Below are 20174 nucleotides of genomic sequence, written 5' to 3'. Positions count from 1 at the left end.
CAACGTAATGTTACACTAATACTAATTTTTTCTTAAAATTATTATAATCTTGTAGATAATTAATGTCTAAGGTAAATATTTTATATGTATAGTGTGATATTATACATTTTGGAAGATTATATTTTAACGTATAAGTTATAATATATCAGGCATTATACATTAGTTATTTTTGGAAGGCTAATGTATAATATAATTCTTCTGCTGTGTATTTCATTATGTTATACATTGAGAAATTCTTATTATATTTAAGAGGCATTTTATGTATTATACAATTAGAAAGTATTAATATTGTATAAGGTTACATTATACCTTCTGATAAGGATACAGAAGTATACATGTTTAATGTTAATACTTAAACGCAGGGGCGGATCCAGAATTTCCAGTGAGTTGGTTCAGTAGTACATATACGAACTAGTCGAAGGAGGTTCAACCTCTATTATTTATACATAATTTTTTTTTTATCATGTAAAAATAGTATAATTTTTCGACGAAAGGGGTTCGGATGAATCCCCGGAATACATGTACATCCTCCACTGCTTAAACGTATAGTATGAATTATATATTACTGCAGATTATTTTTTAAATGTATAATGTCCTCGCGTACATATGTAACTGTTGTATAATATTATCTTTAATAAGTATCAGTTTGCTGCTATCTTTTTCTCTCTTAATTTGAGTCTGCTTTTATTTTTTCAGGGCATGAAATATCGTATTGACAAATACCGAAAATTATTTCTTCAACTCTATTTATATCCTCACTTCATTGTCATTCCTTATAATAATGGGAGAAGAATTACCTTCAACAATGTATTTTACCTTAATTTTTTTACGAACTTCTTCAATATTCAATTGCATCGTGATCGTAGCAATTATTTTCAAGAAGGTTATGCTTTCCGAAACAATAATTGCAGCACTTTTATAAGATTGATAGATAATTTTTGACTCCCAAATACCGAAATGATGCAACAATATGAGAATATTTATATTTTTTCGAGAATTGAAAGAAGACGACGATTTTTTTTTAAGAACGTAATTCAACAATGAGAACAATTAGCGGTGATGTTCAAGATTTCTTTTTGAATTTAAATTTCAGTTACTATATTTAATCATACACCATATAATGATAGATAAGAAAAATAGTATCTGATTTCTCTTTGCATAAATATAGATAAATCTGTTTTATCATACATTCCAACAACGTATAAGGGCCTATTTAATGTATAAGTATATTTTATAACTCAAAGCTCATATAGACTAGCTCAAATGGGTTGGACCGACCCGTATTGACAATTCTAGTATCAATACTATGTATCAGGGCAGAGTTAATATACAATGAGGGAATTAATTCGATCCTTCGTCGTTGAAAAATTATATTATTTATACCTAATTATAATTAATTTTATATATATATATAGTAGATGTTGAAATAATTAATTCAAAATCCTCCCTCCGCGACTAGCACGTAATTGATTAAAATATTTTTAAAAGTTCTTAAAATTAATCATCGGTCTTATCCTCTCAATTAACACCCAAGAGTGGGCCCTACGTCGTTGAGTCGGTGAAGTAACCGCCAAAAATCTGGCTCGGGTTGACCCGATTCATTGCACTATTCCAAATACCGAAATTACCCTTCTTTAACGGAAATAAATAAAGTCGGTCGATGGTACCCGTTGAAGGGCATATTAGTCCAATCAAATAAATATCTTCATCTCTTCGTCGCATAAGATAAAAAGAGAAGACTTGGTAAAAAAGTTTAGGGCCGACTTAGGGTTTTGACATTAAGCTCCATCACAAGAAGCAGCTTAAAAATCAATCCGTCGACTTCTCTTTTACCGATCGATCGTTGTTACGATTCTGGTATTATTTTTTTTGTAAGTATTTTAATGGCGATTTTTGTATTCAATGCAGTATTTCTGATCTTGTTTATTTATGTGTGTGTTATGCTTTTTGTTAGTGAATTCTATTTGATTTTGTTCATGTAGCTTTTAATTGTGTTGGTAAACACTTGTGGATTATTGTATATATGATATATGTATAGAAATTAATCATGTATGTTGTTTAATTATTTGTAATGGGAATATACTGGGTATGTTGTTGTTTAATTATGTGTGTGTGGTGTTTTTGTTAGTGAAATCTATTTGATATTGTATATATGATATATGTATAGTAATTAATCATGTATGTTTAATTATGTGTGTATCTGTGTAGATTTTGATATATATATGTGTGTGTGTGTGAGAGAGATGTTTTTGCTAGTGAAATCTATGTGATGTTGTTCATGTAGATTTAATTGTGTTGGTTAACACTTGGAATTTGTGTGTGCGTGTGGATTATTGTATATATGATATATGTATAGAAATTAATCATGTATATTGTTTAATTATGTGTGTGTGTGTAGATTTTGATATATATATATATATATATATATATATTGTGTTTGTGTTTGATGTTTTGGTTAGTGAAATCTATTTGATTTTGGTTCATGTGGAGAGAGAGATGTTTTTGTTAGTGAAATCTATTTGATTTATGTGATACATGTATAGAAATTAATCATATATATTGTTTAATTATGTGTGTGTGTTGATTTTTTTTTTGTGTGTGAGAGAGAGATGTTTTTGTTAGTGAAATCTATTTGATTTATATGATACATGTATAGAAATTAATCATGTATGTTGTTTAATTGTGTGTGTGTGTTTTGATTTTGATATATGTGTGAGAGAGGGGGGAGGGAGGGAGAGTGTAAGAGTGATGTTTTTGTTAGTCAAATCTATCTGATTTTGTTCACGTAGCTTTAATTGTGTGTGTTAACACTTGGAATTTGTGGAAAAAAATTGGTGAATGATAACTCATGATAATTCAGAATTACCTATATATATTTGTCTTGATGACTGCGGTGTCCAGGTCAGCTTGCGCCTCCCACTTGCAATAGGTATAAACCTATCTTATTTATATGTATTTGTGTGTGGAATTTATTATAGAAATTATCATGTATATCATGTGTGCATGTGTGTGTTGATATATCATGTTTTAATTTTTTTTTTTGTGTGTGTGGATATATCATGTTTTAATTTGTGTGTGTGGATATATCATGTTTTACTTGTATATGTGATGTTTTTGTCAATAGTAAATATATCGTGTTTAAGATGAAAGCTATCTTATTTTTGTTCATGTAGCTGTAGTTGTCATTGGACATGTTGAATTTTCTGATAAAACTGGCAATTGATGATTCACGATCCCGGAATTGGAGCATAAAAATTATTGTGTATCTTGTTTATTTATAGGTGATACTGGGTATGATGTTGTTGTTGTTGTTTATTTATAGGTGTGCATGTGGATCTTAATATATATGATGTTATTTTTGTTAGTAGTAAATATATCAGGTTTTATGGTGTTTATGGTGAAAGCTCTCTTATGTTGTTCATGTAGCTATAATTACCTTTATCACTTGAAATTTGTGTCAAAAACCAGTGAATGATGATTCACGTTTCCCTAAATTGGATATCTAACTATATGATACATGTGTAGAAATTAGCATGGTTATTGTTTATTTATGTGTGTATTTGTGTTTTGTGGATTTTTATATATGTGATGTTTTGTTAGTGAGTATATCATGTTGAAGTTGAAATCTATCTTATTTATGTGTGATTTTGTGGATTTTAGCATATGTGATTTTGATTGTGTTGTTAAATATATCATGCCTTATCGTGTATTAAGATGAAGGTGCGTGTGTGTGTGTGCGTGGATTATTGTATATATGATGTTGATTTTTTTGTAAAATATTGCATGTTTTATCGTGTTTAAGGTGAAAGCGTGTGTTTGTGTGTGGACTGTAGTATATATGATGTTGATTGTGTTTGTAATATGTCATTTTAAAGATGAAAGCTCTCTTATTTTTGTTTATGTAGCTGTAGCTGTAATTCTGTTATTTAACACTTTTGACACTTGAGTTTGTCGAAAAAATCGGTGAATTATGATTCACGTTCTCGAAATTGGATATCTAACTATAAGATGCATATATAAAAATCATGAAAGCTCTCTTATTTTTGTTTATGTAGCTGTAGCTGTAATTCTGTTATTTAACACTTTTGACACTTGAGTTTGTCGAAAAAATCGGTGAATTATGATTCACGTTCTCGAAATTGGATATCTAACTATAAGATGCATATATAAAAATCATGATGTATATTGTTTGTTTATGTGTATGTGTATTATGTGTTGCGTGGTTATTTTTAGTATATATGGTGTTGTTTTTGTCAGTAAATATACCATGTTTTAATGTGGTTAAGGTGGAAGCTCCTTTTTCTTACCCTTTTTTTGTGTAGCTGTAATTGTGTTGCTTTAACACTTCTCTTTGGATCGAAAAAATCGTTGATGGATGATTCTGGTTGCTATAATTGGAATATCTAGCTATACAAAACATACAACAACATGTCCCGTGCATTTCCACAAAGTGGGGTCTGGGGAGGGTTAAGTGTACGCAGTCCATACCACTACCTCAGATGAAGTGGAGAAGTGGAGAGACTGTTTTCGATAGACTCCCGACTCAGGACACAGGACAGATAACAATATAACCATAGAAAAACATAAAATAAACCACAAAATGGGACATTGATGGAGTAATACTATAAACTATATATTCGAAATCACAAACATCCTTAGAACACTATGCTCATGAAACTACACGAGAATACAGTCACAAATACAAACTAAGCACTCCTCCCTATTACTACACACACACTTCTATCCACTGCACTCCTCCCTATTACTACAGACACACTTCTATCCACTAACCCTCTATCCTTATTTGCATCCTCCATACCTTCCTATCAAAGGTCATGTCCTTCGTAAGCCATAACCGCTCCATGTCATGCCTAATCACCTCCCTCCAATATTTCTGCGGCCTACCTTTACCCCGCCTAAAACCGCATAGCCAGCCCCTCGCATTTCCGTATTGCAGTATCCATGCTCCTCATCATCACACGTCGAAACCATCGCAACCTCACTTCCCATATTTTGTCTACCATCAAAGCCACTTCCACCTTACAAATAACCTCTTTTCTAGCCCTATCTCTTCTGTTAAGTCCACACATCCATCTCAACATTCTCATCTCTCTCACCTTTAACTTTTGGATGTAGGAGTTCTTCACTGGCTAACACTCGGCTCCATACAACGTAGCCGGTCGGCCTGCTACTATATAAAACTTAAGGATAAGGTTAGGAGGCACCTTCTTATCACATAAGACTCCCGAAGCGAGCCTCCACTTCAACCACCTTGCGCCAATATGGTGTGGGGCGTTCTCGTCTATCTCTCCATTTCCTTGAATCAGAGATCCCATATACTTGAAACTATCTGGAAGAACTGTCCCTCTTTCGAATGACTTGAGAATCCAGCTTTACTGCTACGTTATCCTCATGTGTCGAATTACTGAACTTATAATCCAAGTACTCAGTCTTAGTCCTGCTCAACCTAAACCCTATCTAGCTATACAATACATTATGTATAGAAATTATCATGTTCATTGTTTATTGAAAAGTTGGTAAATAATTATTGACGTTTGCGAAATTGGAATATCTGTCGGGTATTGAAAATAAGAAAAATTTGATGTATATGACATTTTTGTTGGTAAATGTATCATGTTGTGATATTGAACACTTGGTATTTGTCGGAAAAACTGGTGAATGATGATTCACGTCCCTGAAATTGAAATTGTAATATCTAACTAACGTTGGATATAAGAAGAATTAGTATATATATGGTGTTTTTCTTGGTAAATGTATCATGTTTTATCGTGGTAAAGGTGAAGGCTCTCTTACATTCGTCATGTATGTAGCTGTAATTGTGGTGTTGAACACTTGAAATTTGTGGAAAATTTAACATATATGATGTTGATTTTTTAAGTTAATATATCATGTTTTGATGATTGACGTTCCCGAAATTGGAAGACCTGGAAATAAGAACAATTTACTATATATGATGTTGATTTTTTAAGTACATACCCCACCGTGTATTTTTACTTGTCACGTTTTGACTTGGCACGCCTATTAAGGAAATAACAATTGACATGACTATTTTACCTCACTGCCCCTATTAATTGATATATAGTATTAGGCCTTGAAAAATCATTTGAGGAGTAAGTAATTAATGCTAAGGGTAATTTGAGAATATTTGTGTGTCTTTTCTTGATATGTCAAAAGTGCCAAGTATTAATGGAAATCCATTTAGAAATAAGTGATGAGTTAAAATCAACGGAGGGAATGTATCATGTCTTGATGATCCATGTTCCCGAAATTGTAATGTATAACTGGCTTTGGAAATAAGAAAATGAATATATATGATGTTGATTTTTTTTTTTTGAGTTAATATACCATGTTTTGATGACCCACTTTCTGAAATTGGAATATCTTATTTTTTTTAAGCTATCTTATTTTGTTGATGGTCGAAAAAACTAGTGAATGATGATTCACATTACCAAATTGGTTATATTCTCTCCCAACTGGCATTGAAAATTTTTTCAGTTTACTTGTAAATTGCTGTATCTTTTTAGATGTTTTGTAACTTTGTTTTTTTTTATGTTATATTTTGAATTAAAATCTGTCTCTGTGTTACTTATTCGTGCAGTGGAGTTTCATGTCATTGGTGGCGTAAGTACCTTTAGGTTTGATTGTTGTTTAGGAGATCTTGGATGCTTTTAAGCGGTTGTGACCAGTTCTGCACTGGTAATCTTATCTCATTTCCTCTTAATGTCTTTCTTATTCATACACATGCAACATCAAATTATGGTTGTTATGTCTCTAAACACTTCCCACCAATGGGGTCTAAGATTATCTGTAGATAGTTTAAACCACCCATAAGCTGATTTGATTTCTTATTAGTTGGCATTCTGCCAGGTACTTGTTTTTCATTTCAGTTTCTGTATTTTCTAACTTCAAACAGCTATCTGGTCATGAATTTATAGGAAATAATATATTAACCAACCTCTAATTTTTCACATTACAATTTCTCTGTGTTTTTATTGCGTAAAAATTCGTAGTTTTCTTTATCAAGAATTCCTAGAAACTGGAGTGAATAATTTTTGTGTTTGCCTTGGAAGTTATGTGCCATTGCTATGCAATTTCTATGAAAAGCAAGAGAACAAATAAGTTACTGTACGTACCACTGTAAGCAACTTTCTGTATGACTTGGAGTGTGTCATTTTCGCAAAAAGATATCTTTTGGACCTGTTTTTGTCTCCATGTGAAAAAGTCCAATTTGATAGGCCCAAAACGGAAAAACTGAACCGATTAAAACCGAACCATGATATGGAAAGCCAAACCCTTCGGTTTGGTTCGTTTACCACAGTTGATGAATCGGAAAACCAAACCATACTTTTACAACACCAAACCGAACTGACCGACTCCTCATGATGAATCAAAAAATCGAACCGTACTTTTACAAAGCCAAACAGAACTGACCAACGCCCTCCCTTGAGTGAAGAAATGTAGCAATTCAAGTATTACACATACAATACTTGTATGTCCTTTGTTGCAAATGTTATATGTATATATGTGTGTATGTCTGTCAGGTTATATCATCTGTCTTATTGTGTTGGTAAATGTATCATGGTTTACCATCTGATTAAGTGGTAAGGTTGGGAGATTTGTTGTTTAATTCATGAAGTTGGAGTTGTGTTATTTACACATGGAATTTGTAACAAACTAGCTAAGGCTGATTAGTGTTCTCAAAGTTGGTATGTTCTTTCCAAACGGGGTATTTCTAAATTGCTGATTCTGTAGGTGTTCTGTGTAAACTTCATGTATATTATAATCTGTTTTACTTATCGTGCAGTGGAGTTCATATTGTTAAGGGCGTTCGTTCCATTAGATTTTGTTCTTGATTAAGAGATCAATTGAGATCTGCTCTTGGATGCATCTGTGGGCGTGCAATGTTATAACAAGTTCATCGCTGGTAATGTTACCTAACTTTTTTTTATGTGTTTCGTGTTTTACTTGTTATGCAACTTTATAGCTTGTAATATTTCATATGCTGGTTTTTTTGATTCGTAATATGTCATATGTAGTTTCCAGTTCTGCTTATGTCATTTTCAGAAGGCTAATCAATATCAGTTGAAAAATCGTCATGTTAACCTTTGAATAGCAAGGCATATTCAGATGGTGGGACTATGTTTCATTTTGTTATGGGTTATCAAGGATGCAATCTTATGTACTATCTAATGGCTATTATTTTCTCATGGGTGCTTATAATTTTTTTGCAGTTTCGTGTAATGTGCAAGTTCTTCTCAGAGAAAGAACTGCTAGCATTTTTCTTGTGTTTGTGAAGCTATCGTGTTTTTGTACGTGGTATCTTAAGGAGCATCCTGTCTGATTGTTGTCCGAGGAAGCAAACATATCTTGTATGCTTAAGGCCTTAGGATAGACTTGCCTAGGACATTTTCCCTTTGGGGGGGACTGACCGATAATTAGACCAAGCCTGATATCAGAACACTGGATCTTGACTTTTATGTTAAGAAAACAAGATGAATCAAGTCCTACTGAATCCGAGTTGACATTCTCAATCTCTATCCTAAGCTTGCCTGTCTTGTTGATAAAGCATTATGCATTTTCATCTTAATTCTGACAACCCTGAATGTCTCAGTGCTATGGATATTAGTTTCTCTTGTTCCTCGCTGTAGTTTTTAGTCTCTATGCTTACCGGTGGTTCTTCACAAATTTTTCATGTGGATAAATTTTTGTTTTTTTTCTCTGTGCTTCTGTCTGTTTAAAGTGCTGGAGTTTTTATCCAGTTAGACTGATGTTAGAAACTTTTCATTGGAGGACAACAACTTGCAACCCTATCTGATCATGGGTAAAGATAAGCTCCGTATGCTAGTCAAATGTCCAAGAAGCAATATTGCAGAGTAGTTTCATCTCATACATGTACTCATCTATCATCAGCTTATCAGTTTTTTTATGGTTGACTGGCAGCTTGATATGTGCGTGTCCTAGTGGATTGTATTTGATGATTGAGCTTGTGGTATTCTGGAACGATGTGAGCAGCCTATTGGTTAAACTCTTTTTCTGTTTTCGATTTTGTCAGGTTCATCAACTTTTATTAATGGCACGGGCGTTTTCTCTCTGAGGCGAAACCAAGGCCGAGTTGTATATAACTGTTATCTTAGAACCTTTGAACAAGTGCATAGGGATTGATCCTGTAGGTAGAAATGGAAACAAAAATCGTAAAGGTATTGGATAGAAGCCGAAACATTGTTGTTGACCTGAAGAGAAAGCGGGAAGCTCAATTCGAGACGCATCTCTCTGAGGCTACCCACATGATATTACCGGTTCGAGCTTTGCTGAATTCGACCGTTCCGCTTGGAAAGCGGGCGAAGCTAAATGGATCAGGAAGCAGGTGTGGTGGCTATGAGTTTCACCAAAAAGAATCTCTGCTTAGATATTATCTTAATTTCAGGAAAAGTGGGCTTCCGCAGCGTTTGATGTACTATCAAAAGGGTCAATGGACTGATTTCCCTGAGAACATTGTGTCAATGGCTAAGCAAGATCTTCAGGTAAAGAAATCCGCGACGGAGGTGGTGTTCAATGGTAAAAACTATGTGCTCGATTTCTTCCATATGATGCTGTTGGACCTGAAGTCTGGTGTGCAGCAACCTATTGCATGGATTGATGAAGCAGGCAAGTGCTTTTTCCCAGAAGTCTTTGGTAGGTGTGATGAACTGCACGAGTGTTGTCACTGTGAAGACAATGACTGCATAGACGAATATTCTGAGACGGAGGGATCCAATGATTTGGAGATGAGGCTGGAGATTGAAGTTAATGGGGCAGATATATCAAGTTTGAAGGAATCCAGTGGAGAGTCCAATGCTAATGTTGAGCAGGTGAACTTTTGTAACGAACTTGCAGCAAAAAATCACGTTGCAAAAGTTGATGATAATTGTGTCAGAATGTCATATACGAAAGCCAAGGAAGACACTGCCAAATATTATCAAAAGGTTGAAAATGCTGGGTGCGAGTATACGAACTCTGATGCTGTGAGGGAGATGTTTCTGAAGGGTATCAGTTCACCTGCAAGTGCAAATATAATTGAACTGCAGCATATTTCAAGTTCTTTCATTGAAATTCGGAAGGAACTCTTTCAAAAGCAGATGGAAATTACGAGAAAGCATCGTGGGGATGCCGTTCTTCGTTATGCTTGGCTTCCTTCTTCTAAAGGAATGATTACGAGTATTATGAAGTACGGGCTTGCTAATTATGGTTCATCCAAGACCAATTCCAGTTACGGCGTTGGAGTTCATCTTTTCCCTGCGAACTGTACTGATATCAGGTACTGTAGTTTCGACCTTTTGATTTTCAGTTGACTGAATTTTTGTGCAATAAGGCCAAAATTGCAATAGGACATCACAGGTGCTTTTTAAGAAAAAAATGATTTTCGATTGGCAGAACATAGCTATGTTTGTCTTAAAAAAATGAGGTAGTGACAACAGTTGGAACTGCAATGGGGGAGTCTGAAACTTCCCTATGGTTTTGTTGGTATAATGGACTGAATGCTTGTTGTGTTGTATGTCTCTGCCTACATGATGTATGTCTCTGATACAGATCAGGAAAAGTAGGACCAGTCTGAAGCTTATTGACTTCATTTTTTGTCTACTCAATTTATAATTTCCCCCAGTGTTTATCATCAGTAATAGAAGAGTATCAATCTAGTTTGGAAATTACTGCTTTCTGTTTTTTTTTTTTTTTTTTGTATGGTACGTGGCCATATTCCTGAAGGATTATTTGTTTGAATTGTCAAGATGGACCCTTGTTGTTGGTATTCCGGTTTAAAACTAGACTAGATTGGTTTTGGCCCAGTCATAGCATCAACAATCTTCCACATTATTCCCCAACAAAGCCTGTCCATTTAATTGATTCCTTAGTGCTTGTCAAATGTACATATCTGGCCTGTAAAAGATGCAAATGATGACCTCTCTTACGTGCTCGTACAACTGTGTTTAAATAGTTTCATAGGGTTGTAGATGAATTTTATGTGTAAACGAGATATCCATGCTACTCTTTTTTGTGATTGTTTTGATAAGGTGTCCTTTGATCCTTGAGGAAGTTTGTTATATTTTGGCTGCTTCTCCGTGATGCTTTGAAGTTTAGGCCTTTTGTGGCGTCTGTGCTATTGTCGCATTTTCTCATTCGTCGATTTGTTTGTTTTCATTCTGAAGTTTATTATTGTTGCTGCTTTCATTTTCTTTACAGTGCAAAGTATTCTGATGTTGACGAAAATGGTGTACAATATATGATATTGTGCCGTGTAATAATGGGAAACATGGAACTGGTTTGTCCTGAATCAAAGCAGTTCCATCCCAGCTGTGAGGATTTTGATAATGGCGTTGATAGCCTTGAAAATCCGAAGTGTTATGTAGTCTGGACTATGAATATGAGTACGCACATATTTCCAGAATACGTCGTCAGTTTCAAGCTCTCTCCTGATGCTGAAGGTGACTATTTAAGTCCTTCCTTTATAATCATTGTTTGCAGGAGTCTGCAGGAAGTTGATCATAAGTTGAGTTAGATGTTCATGAATCCGTCTTTTAAATAGCCCTACCCATATTTCTCATTTTTTGCAGAAAAGGAAGCAAAAGATAATCCCAACTTTTTCTAAATATTCAAACCTCTTTCCAATTTTTAAATCGTCAAGTCCATCCTCATTTGATAAAATTAGTGGAGCTGCGGCATAAACAATAAATATAATTATGCTAATCATTTATTTGTTGTTTATCGGGGTTATAAGATTTGCATTTTTTATTTTATGTCATGTTAATCCCGTTTTGACACTGGCTGTGATTAACATTACCAACGACATGATATTTGTTCCAACGACATGATATTTGTTCTTTCATGTACTACTTTTCATGCTGTACTGAAATTTATGTCAAGATTGATTCTTAATGTGTTAAATCTCTATATGTTGGGTAATGGATGTAATTGGGAACTGAGAAAAGATGCGACCCCTCCAAATATTTTTAGAATTTTGTGGGGGGTGGGGTGTGGGGGCTCACTATATATGCAGAAAAGAGTGGAATACAAGTTCAGAACACTGGGTTTGAACAACTCGCACAACAATCAATCAAATTGGAGAAGTTTTCCTAAAGATGTCTTATTGCCTCTCAATTTGATCAATGTTGGAGGAGAATCTGATTTTAGGAGTTTGAAGTCCTGCCTACATGTTGGGATGCATATCCAGTTTCTTTTTCCTTTTCCGGTCCTACTATCCTTGACTGTGTTTTCATCATCTTCTGCATAGCGTTGTACACATAAATCACCGGTCTTTCACCTTTGCATTTTAAATTTGAGGAACGTCTTGCAAAATAAGGCAGCAGTTGAATTGTCTTAACCATGTTCGTCTTTACAGGATATCTCGTTGGAAACAAGAGCCCAAATGTTTCTGCTATCAGTAGTTGTCAGGGCCCTGTGGATCAGGTATGGGCAGATACACTTCCTACTGACATGGTAAGTGTATCTACATCTATTATGTTTTGGTCCTTGGCAGATTTATTTTTTGGTGTTCACTGAACAAAAGATGGGAAATTGGAGGATTTTTTTTGCATATGAAACTAGTGTGTGAATTGTTTGGCAGCTGAGGCAGTAGAACTAGGATTTTTATGAACTCTGAGACGACGAGCTACAGAGAGGGGGTTCTTCGAGCTCTTAAGATCCCTTTGAGGGACACAGTTGATGCTGTGGGCGTTGCCGTAGTGCTTAATTGGTACTTTAAGAATGTGTTTTGCGCATGCAACTACAGAATAAATGCTGCAACCTAGCATCTGCATTAGCTGCGGGAAACGATGTTACATGCATGAAGAACTAGTATTTTATGCTGACAATTTATTCGAACTCGCCTTCTGCAGGGTGTTGTATATTTCTTTAGATCTTTAAATCGGTTCATAGCTGATACTGAAATCGAAGGTTTTTAAACCTTCTTCCCGATACTCTCGACAGTTTGTAGTTAGGAATAGGTATATTGTAGTGTGAGAGGTTTTGGGGCATATCCCCCGTCTGTGTGTTTTTTCTTCAAATACTACTAAAGTCTCATCCAGCAAGCCCCACTTTTGAACCAAGGCAGGGAGGGAGTGGATGTCGTGCTAGTATGACGATTCCGCTTCTGCAACAATGTCTTCTTTCCATTTATTTGGTGGAGTTCCTTTCAGCTAACAAATACCCTATGTTCCTCTATAGGGAAGTGATTGCCACCAGAATTCACTAGGGTTGGCCTCAAAACAGTCTGCAAGGACTCCGAAGTCCCCCTGGATGCCATTCCCCATGTTGTTTGCAGCAATTTCGAAGAAAGTGCGTCAAGAGGATATGAACCTTGTTTGTAGCAATTATGAGTTATTCAAGGTATATATAATTGCGTCTATTGAAGGCCATGTTATTTTAGAAAAAAGTAATTGTTGCTGAAAGCCTGAATTGTTACTTAAGCTTGATATTTTTCCTCTATTTGGTTCATGACTTCGTGTATTCTGGCATTGGCAGGGCAAGAAGATAAACAGGGATGAGTTTGTCAGAAAGTTGAGGTTGATTGTAGGGGATGCTTTGTTAAGGTCCACTATAACTAGTCTTCAGTGCAGGGTATGTTCTTCGCCTGTATCTCAGAAACAGGTGGTATTTTATGAAGGACTCCTTAAATATATGGAAAGAATCCTAAAATACATAAAATATTTGAGTCCTAAAATATATGAAAAGAATACTAAAATACATAAAATATATGCGTCCTAAAATATATGGGAAGAAATTAAAAATCCTAAACTACACGGAACAATCAAGGCCTATTATAAAAAGTTCCATTGTACTCATGCTGTCATGCCGAAGCAATATTAAACATCCAGTTCTCAATCTTTTTATAGGTGAGAATCTCTTTTCGTAGGCATATATTCTTTTTGTAATTATATGCATGTTGGTGAATGTTGATATATTTGTCAAACATATGTATTTCTTCAAAATGTCGATTTGTATTAATGCTCTTATTGCTTATGATACGAACGCAATTGTTTTTGATCCGATCCTTTACCCTTGGCTTAAACTCATTGTTTTGATTTTGTCTTTATAAATATAGTTGTGATATTTGTTACGTAAATTCATCCTTATTTAAATCATGTTACATAATAAATTTATAAATGAAAATAATATGAGAAAAAATAAAATAGTTTCGTGCAGAACTTATGTTTAATTTGAAAATCTTTTCTTATTTGTTATGATCCTCCTATTATTTTAGGAATTTTACGTGGAGAAAGAACTCGTGAAGATAAGAGGTTTCTTATCGTTTATATTAATTATTGTAACCATTTTATCTTTTATAATTTTATTCATTTAGTTACAGAAGAAAATTAACTAAAAGTGAATAATATAATGGGGAAGTTATAGCTATTAAGTCGTTATTTATTTATAAAATATTAGAATTAAAAATACATTTGGTTAAATAGATTCTTTTTTGACGTCAATTAATTCATGGAGTTCAGTGGACAGGGTTTAGATAGTAATTAATGAAGGTCATCATGTTAATTATCACGATGATTCATAATAGTATGAATCAAGTGTGATATTAGTATTAGATTTTATTTTTCTGATAGTAACTTAGATGTTATTTTTATTGGCTTGAAATCTCTTTCAAGTTGGTTTTTAAACATTCTATGGTGTTTGAAGTTAATTGCTATTTTTTTACAAGTTATTTTCTTTATATATTTTATAATTATTGACAACTTGGCATGATGTACACGTGCAGCGCACGTACACAGTACTAGTCTATCAATAAGAAACACTATATGTTCCTGGTACTCCATGCCCTTAGATGAGGAGTACTTACCCGTAATATTAGTGGATTGGGGCTCAGTTAACATGTGGAAATATATGTTTCATGTTTATGCAATTACGCATATTTGTCTCATTTGAGGTGCTGGGCTGGGCTGAGTGGGAGTTTCCTGTTTCGCCGTTTTTTCTTTGTAATATTTTTTTGGAGGATCCCTACTTGTGGGACTACACTGGGTATGTTGTAAGATTTTTCTTTTGGTGCTCTCTTTGGCAGGTACCACCTAAACCAATGGAATTGGTCACCATAAAGCAAGAACGCGAGAGTATCTGCCTGGAGTGACTGCTGGTTCTATTTCTTGCTTCCATGAACGACCTGTTTTTGCTTGCTTTAGGAAGTGAATAGCGGACATATCTATTGCTTTTTCGTAGATTGTGTGATACAAGGTAGTTTGGTACTATGCGTGGAAACGTGAGAAGGGTTTAAGTTTCGCCGGTCCATAACTTGACCGATTTGGTTGCTCAAGTGAGTGCTTACAGAGTTGCGCCTTCCGGATTACTATGTCTTCTATATCTAGTACCTGCTAGCTGTTATGCTTTAAAGTTTGGTATAGAGAGTTCATTCTGAATATGCTTTACTAGTACTCTTAACACAGTTATGACAATGTATTAAGAATTTTGGGTATGTGCAATCTTGAGTTAATGCTCGTGCTTCTTGGTGGTTGCCTTATGTTTTGTACGCGGCTGTGGATGTACCTTTTTGGAGCCTTCTTTTATGCCTAGTTTCATTGTTGTGCTTTGTTCTGTGGGTGAACATAGTCCGTTAATGTTGTGGGAATAATGTCTTTTATCTCTGTAGTTATTGAATGTCCCATAGTTTTTTTATAATTAAAGGTTGTGGTCGAGTGATTAGTATCCATCATCCTTTGTTACAGATATGGAGTCGTTGGAAAAATTTATGCAATCAGTTGTCTTTGGTAGCGAGTGCTTTATTCCAAGGATACCTTTCTGCAGTGAATTTGATTAAGTCGGGGCTTCAAAACGAGTATGTCGGGCCCCAGAATGAGTACTAAAGATTGAATGAGGAATTAAAAATGTTTTTTTTTTTAAAGTAACTTTGTTTTTACGAGGAAGCCAGTTCGGAATAAAATTAACAAATATCGAAGGTCACAAGTGATCTGATAATTTATAAACTGACTATGATTTTGGAAAAAAAAAAAAAAACTTGATGATATTTTGGCATTTTATGAGTTTGTCATCATATAATTTGTTTAGTTGTAGAGATAAATAGAACTCTGGCTCGTTGGGTTGAGAAATAAGTTATTAGTAGTTACTTTCTCGAAGACGTGGAGGTTTCCTCTCTATCCAGATACCACAATACACAGTTTGAGTAAATCATCCAGTTGATATGTTGCTCTCAATTAGTTATTGAATAATTGTCATATAATGGTTTTACTAGTGAACTAAAAATGAGTTATTTTACACTTTTAACATTATGCATTCTCCATCATCCTTGATTTCAAGTTTTCTTCAAACACTACAAGTGTCCATCAAGATTATATTGTTTCTTTCGACAGTGATGGTTTGCCAAATGACCTTGAGTTACGGTGTTCCCAGTTTTCAGAGATTTCTTTCCAGCATTGCAACAACTCGAATCATGGAATGAAGCATGGTCCAAGTTAGTGCCCGTGATTCTACAATGTAGGAAGAGGTGTTCAACTTCATCCGAATGCTCTTCATTATGTTACAGAGTTGAATCTTCCTCTTTTGCAGGTTACAGAGTTGAATCTTCCTCTTTTGCAGGTTCGATTGTGTGAGAACAAGCTTCCATAGCAACAATGCAAGGCCATAAGACCTTATCGATGCTAGAATCTCGCGTGGTGGTTACAATTCTGAATGAAAAAAGAGTCCCTGGTAATCACTTTTCCAACTTATGGATCCTGTATTGTTGTATACTGAAGCAATAGTATATAGTCTTTCCGCGAACTGGTCTTTCAGAAGGTCATAACCTAGCCAGTCCTGTATCCGGTATTTAGACACGTGAAATCGCAAGAGCTGAAGTAGTATAATTCTAATATAGTGTAGATATCATTTTGGCACATAAACATGTTATGTCAAGAAAGAGTCTTAGCATCAGTTGGATTGACTGTATGAAATTGTGCTGCTTTGTTACTATGTGCTGCCATTAACATCATTGTTACCACCTACCACTTTTGCTTGCTACATCTATGGTTTCAACCATGTCAAGGAAAGATTCTTGAAGGATATGTGCAGGGTTCTTTTTTCTTGTCAGGTGTAGATATATAGGAAAGATATGATTAAGTAATAGACAATATGGAATGAGATGGGAGTTGTGTTCGTGGCGGATGAGATGAAGGAAGCAAGGTTGAGATGATTTGTACATGTGAAGAGGAGGTGCGAAGGATGCACCAGATGTGAGGAGGTGTGAGATGTTGGTTGTAGCGAGGTGATTAGACAGGATGTAACACGACGTGATCCTAAAGGGGAAGGCATAGTGTTCGTTGACTAGTGGATATTTAGGAAAAATATGATTAAGAACGAGATTATCTGGAATGAGGTGGGAGCCGCGTCCGTGGCGGACAAGATGGAGGGAGTAAGGTTGAGATGATTTGGACATGTGAAGAAGAGGTGCGAGGATGCACCAGCTATGAGGAGGTGTGAGATGTTGGCTGTAGCAAGGTGATTAGACAGGATGTAACACAACTTCAGTTAGTTGTGGCCCTAGATGGGAAGTCATGGAGTTCGAAAACCAGGTTAGATATTAGGAAAGATATGATTGAGAACGAGATTATATGGAATGAGATGGTAGCCGCGTCCGTGGCGGACAATATGAAGGAAGCAAGGTTGAGATGATTTGGACATGTGAAGAGGAGGTGCGAGGATGCACCAGCAGTGAAGAGGTATTAGATGTTGGCCCTTGGCTGTAGCCCGAAGAAGAGCTGAAGGAGGCGATTAGACTGGAGTGACACTACTTTAGCTTGTTGAGGACGTGACCCTAGATGGGAAGATATGGAGTTCGAAGACTAGGGTAGAAGTGCATTAATATCTGTTGTTATTCTTGTTTCATTTAATGATAAGAGGTAGTATTGTAAGAACATAATAAAATTTTCTTGATTTCACAAATGAGACAAGTAAATCGAAAAAAATATTTTTAGCAAGAGGATCAATTAAAACGAAACGGAAAGAAATAGTATTGATGTAGTGCATTTTCTATGAGGTCAGTTCTTAAAGTCTTTAAAAAGATTCATTTTGTCTCTAAACTTACTTGGGGGCTTTTTGCTATTCTTATAATAAGATAAGAGGATCATATACCTAAACCAAAGTCAAATAAAAGGATCTAATAAAGAAAGGATGGAAACTTACTACTTTTAAGTCATGCTTTGTGTGAATGATAGAGGAAAATGTTCTTACTTTTGTTCTTCCTCTATTTAATTTTAAAACGACAATCTGGTGTACGAAGCATCTCGCGTTAATATAGGGTTCTGGAAAGACTGCTCTAGTGTACAATCGATCCTTCAATGGTCTTGCTTTTTCTTCCTGTATCTTATTTTAAAACGACAGACTGGTGCACTAAGCATCTCGCGCTCATACAGGGTTTCAGGAAGGTTGCACCGGTGTAGACAATCAATCCTAATATAAGTATAAGCGATTGCTCCCATAACTCAAACTTTTATGACCTTTAAATCACAGGGTGCACGAAGAATCTCGCATTCATACAGGGTTTCGGGAAGGCTGCATCAGTGTAGACAATCGACCCTAATATGTGTTAGTGACTGCTTTCACAACTCAAACTTTCATGACCTTTAAATCACACAAAAATAATTTTACTGTTGCTCCAAGACTCTTACTTTTGTTCTTCCTCTATTTAATTTTAAAACGATAGTTTGGCGCACGAAACATCTCGCGTTCATACAGAGTTTTGGTAAGGCCGCACCGATGTAGACAATCATAAGTATTAATGGCTACTTCCACAACTCAAACTTATGACGTTTAAATCATACGCAAATAATTTTAGTGTTGCACCAAGACTCTTACTTTTGTTCTTCCTCTATTTAGTTTTAAAACGACAGTTTGGTGCACGAAATATCTCGCGTTCATACAGAGTTTCGGGAAGGCTGCACCACTGTAGACAATCGACTCTAATATAAGTATTAATCTTGCTTCCACAACTCAAAACTTTTATGATCTTTGAATCACATGAAAATAATTTTACTGTTGCTTCAAGATTTTTACTTTTGTTCTTCCTTTATTTAATTTTAAAACGATAGTTTGATGCACAAAGCATCTCCCGTTCATACAGGGTTTCGGGAAGGCTGCATTGATGTAGACAGTCGACCTTTAAATATAAGCATTAGTGACTGCTCTTACAACTCAAACTTATGACCTTTAAATCATACGAAAAATAATTTCACTGTTGTTCCAAGACACTTTTGTTCTTCCTCTATTTGATTTTAAAACGACAGTCTGGTGCACGAAACATCTCGCGTTCATACAGAATTTCGGGAAGGCTGCACCACTGTAGACAATCGACCCTAATATAAGTGTTAGTGACTGCTTTCACAACTCAAACTTTCATGACCTTTAAATCACACACAAATAATTTTAGCGTTGCTCCAAGACTCTTACTTTTGTTCTTCCTCTATTTAGTTTTAAAACGACAGTCTGGTGCACGAAGCATCTTGCATTCATACAGGATTTTGGGAAGATTGCACTAGTGTAGACAACAACAAAAAACTCAGTGTATTCCCACAAAGTGAGGTATGGGGAGGGTAAGATGTACGTAATCCATACCGCTATGACCTTTAAATATAAGCATTTTGCTTCAGGACTCTTCATATATGATTAAGTCTTTTTTGAGAATATTTCATTTTTGCTTGTTAAAAAAAGGATCACTTTGCATCATTCATTCTTGTATAGATTAGATAATATTTTGAGAAGGATTTATGTTACTTATTCTTCATGGGAGTTTATTTTTGACTATTTTGATAAGAATTTTTCCTAGTCATAAGGCATTGGAATCATAGAATATAATGAAAAGAAATGGACTTTTATATGTCATCCAATTGTTTCTCTTTTCCATATATTATATGTTAGGGGACATAATTAACCTTTTTTTATTTGATATTCGATATTCATTTTGAGTCTCGATTAATCTAAATTCGTAAAAATTTCATCTGTTAAAAAGGATATATCAGTGTGTAGCAAAGCTGATTCAATCTAATTTCTGATTAAAAATGAAGAAATACTTACATAACTTATGGTGTTTATTAGTATTAACTAGTAATGAAGAACAATTCAATATAAGTAGTGCATTATAAAAGAAAGATTATGAAACACATCATGATAAAGTCAAAGAGTATGTTTATGAGAAA

The 20174-nt window shown here is 34.9% G+C and overlaps 1 protein-coding gene across 8 annotated transcripts; it reads left to right on the top strand.

The window, feature by feature from the left end:
* The first annotated feature begins 1677 nt into the window (after positions 1 to 1677).
* Positions 1678 to 15494, top strand: LOC107850601 (inactive poly [ADP-ribose] polymerase RCD1). Of its 8 annotated transcripts, none has more exons than XM_016695243.2 (9): positions 1678 to 1871; positions 6620 to 6717; positions 7826 to 7945; positions 9074 to 10315; positions 11236 to 11477; positions 12392 to 12489; positions 13216 to 13377; positions 13513 to 13608; positions 15059 to 15494. In XM_016695243.2, exons 4-9 carry the CDS (start codon positions 9198 to 9200, stop codon positions 15122 to 15124), a joined length of 1782 nt encoding a protein of 593 aa, XP_016550729.1. In that variant the 5' UTR covers positions 1678 to 1871; positions 6620 to 6717; positions 7826 to 7945; positions 9074 to 9197; the 3' UTR covers positions 15125 to 15494. The 8 variants fall into 8 exon arrangements, with proteins under 8 accessions (XP_016550729.1, XP_016550762.1, XP_047257061.1 ...); XM_016695276.2 differs by having other exon boundaries at positions 1680 to 1871; positions 12392 to 12459; XM_047401105.1 differs by having other exon boundaries at positions 1681 to 1857; positions 12392 to 12459.
* Positions 15495 to 20174: the final 4680 nt, after the last annotated feature.

Source organism: Capsicum annuum, chromosome 1 (genome assembly GCF_002878395.1).
Source record: "Capsicum annuum cultivar UCD-10X-F1 chromosome 1, UCD10Xv1.1, whole genome shotgun sequence".
In the NCBI taxonomy this organism is placed as follows: domain Eukaryota; kingdom Viridiplantae; phylum Streptophyta; class Magnoliopsida; order Solanales; family Solanaceae; genus Capsicum; species Capsicum annuum.
Note: the sequence above shows the minus strand (reverse complement) of the source record. Positions and strands in the feature narration are given on the sequence as shown.

What these genes read in the sequence shown, in the direction of transcription:
- LOC107850601 (XM_016695243.2), top strand. Translation starts at nt 9,198, where the DNA reads ATGGAAACAAAAATCGTAAAGGTATTGGATAGAAGCCGAAACATTGTT. An exon ending in ATACACTTCCTACTGACATG is followed by an intron (nt 12,490 to 13,215) that starts GTAAGTGTATCT and finishes GTTCCTCTATAG; the next exon opens with GGAAGTGATTGCCACCAGAA. An exon ending in TAACTAGTCTTCAGTGCAGG is followed by an intron (nt 13,609 to 15,058) that starts GTATGTTCTTCG and finishes TCTCTTTGGCAG; the next exon opens with GTACCACCTAAACCAATGGA.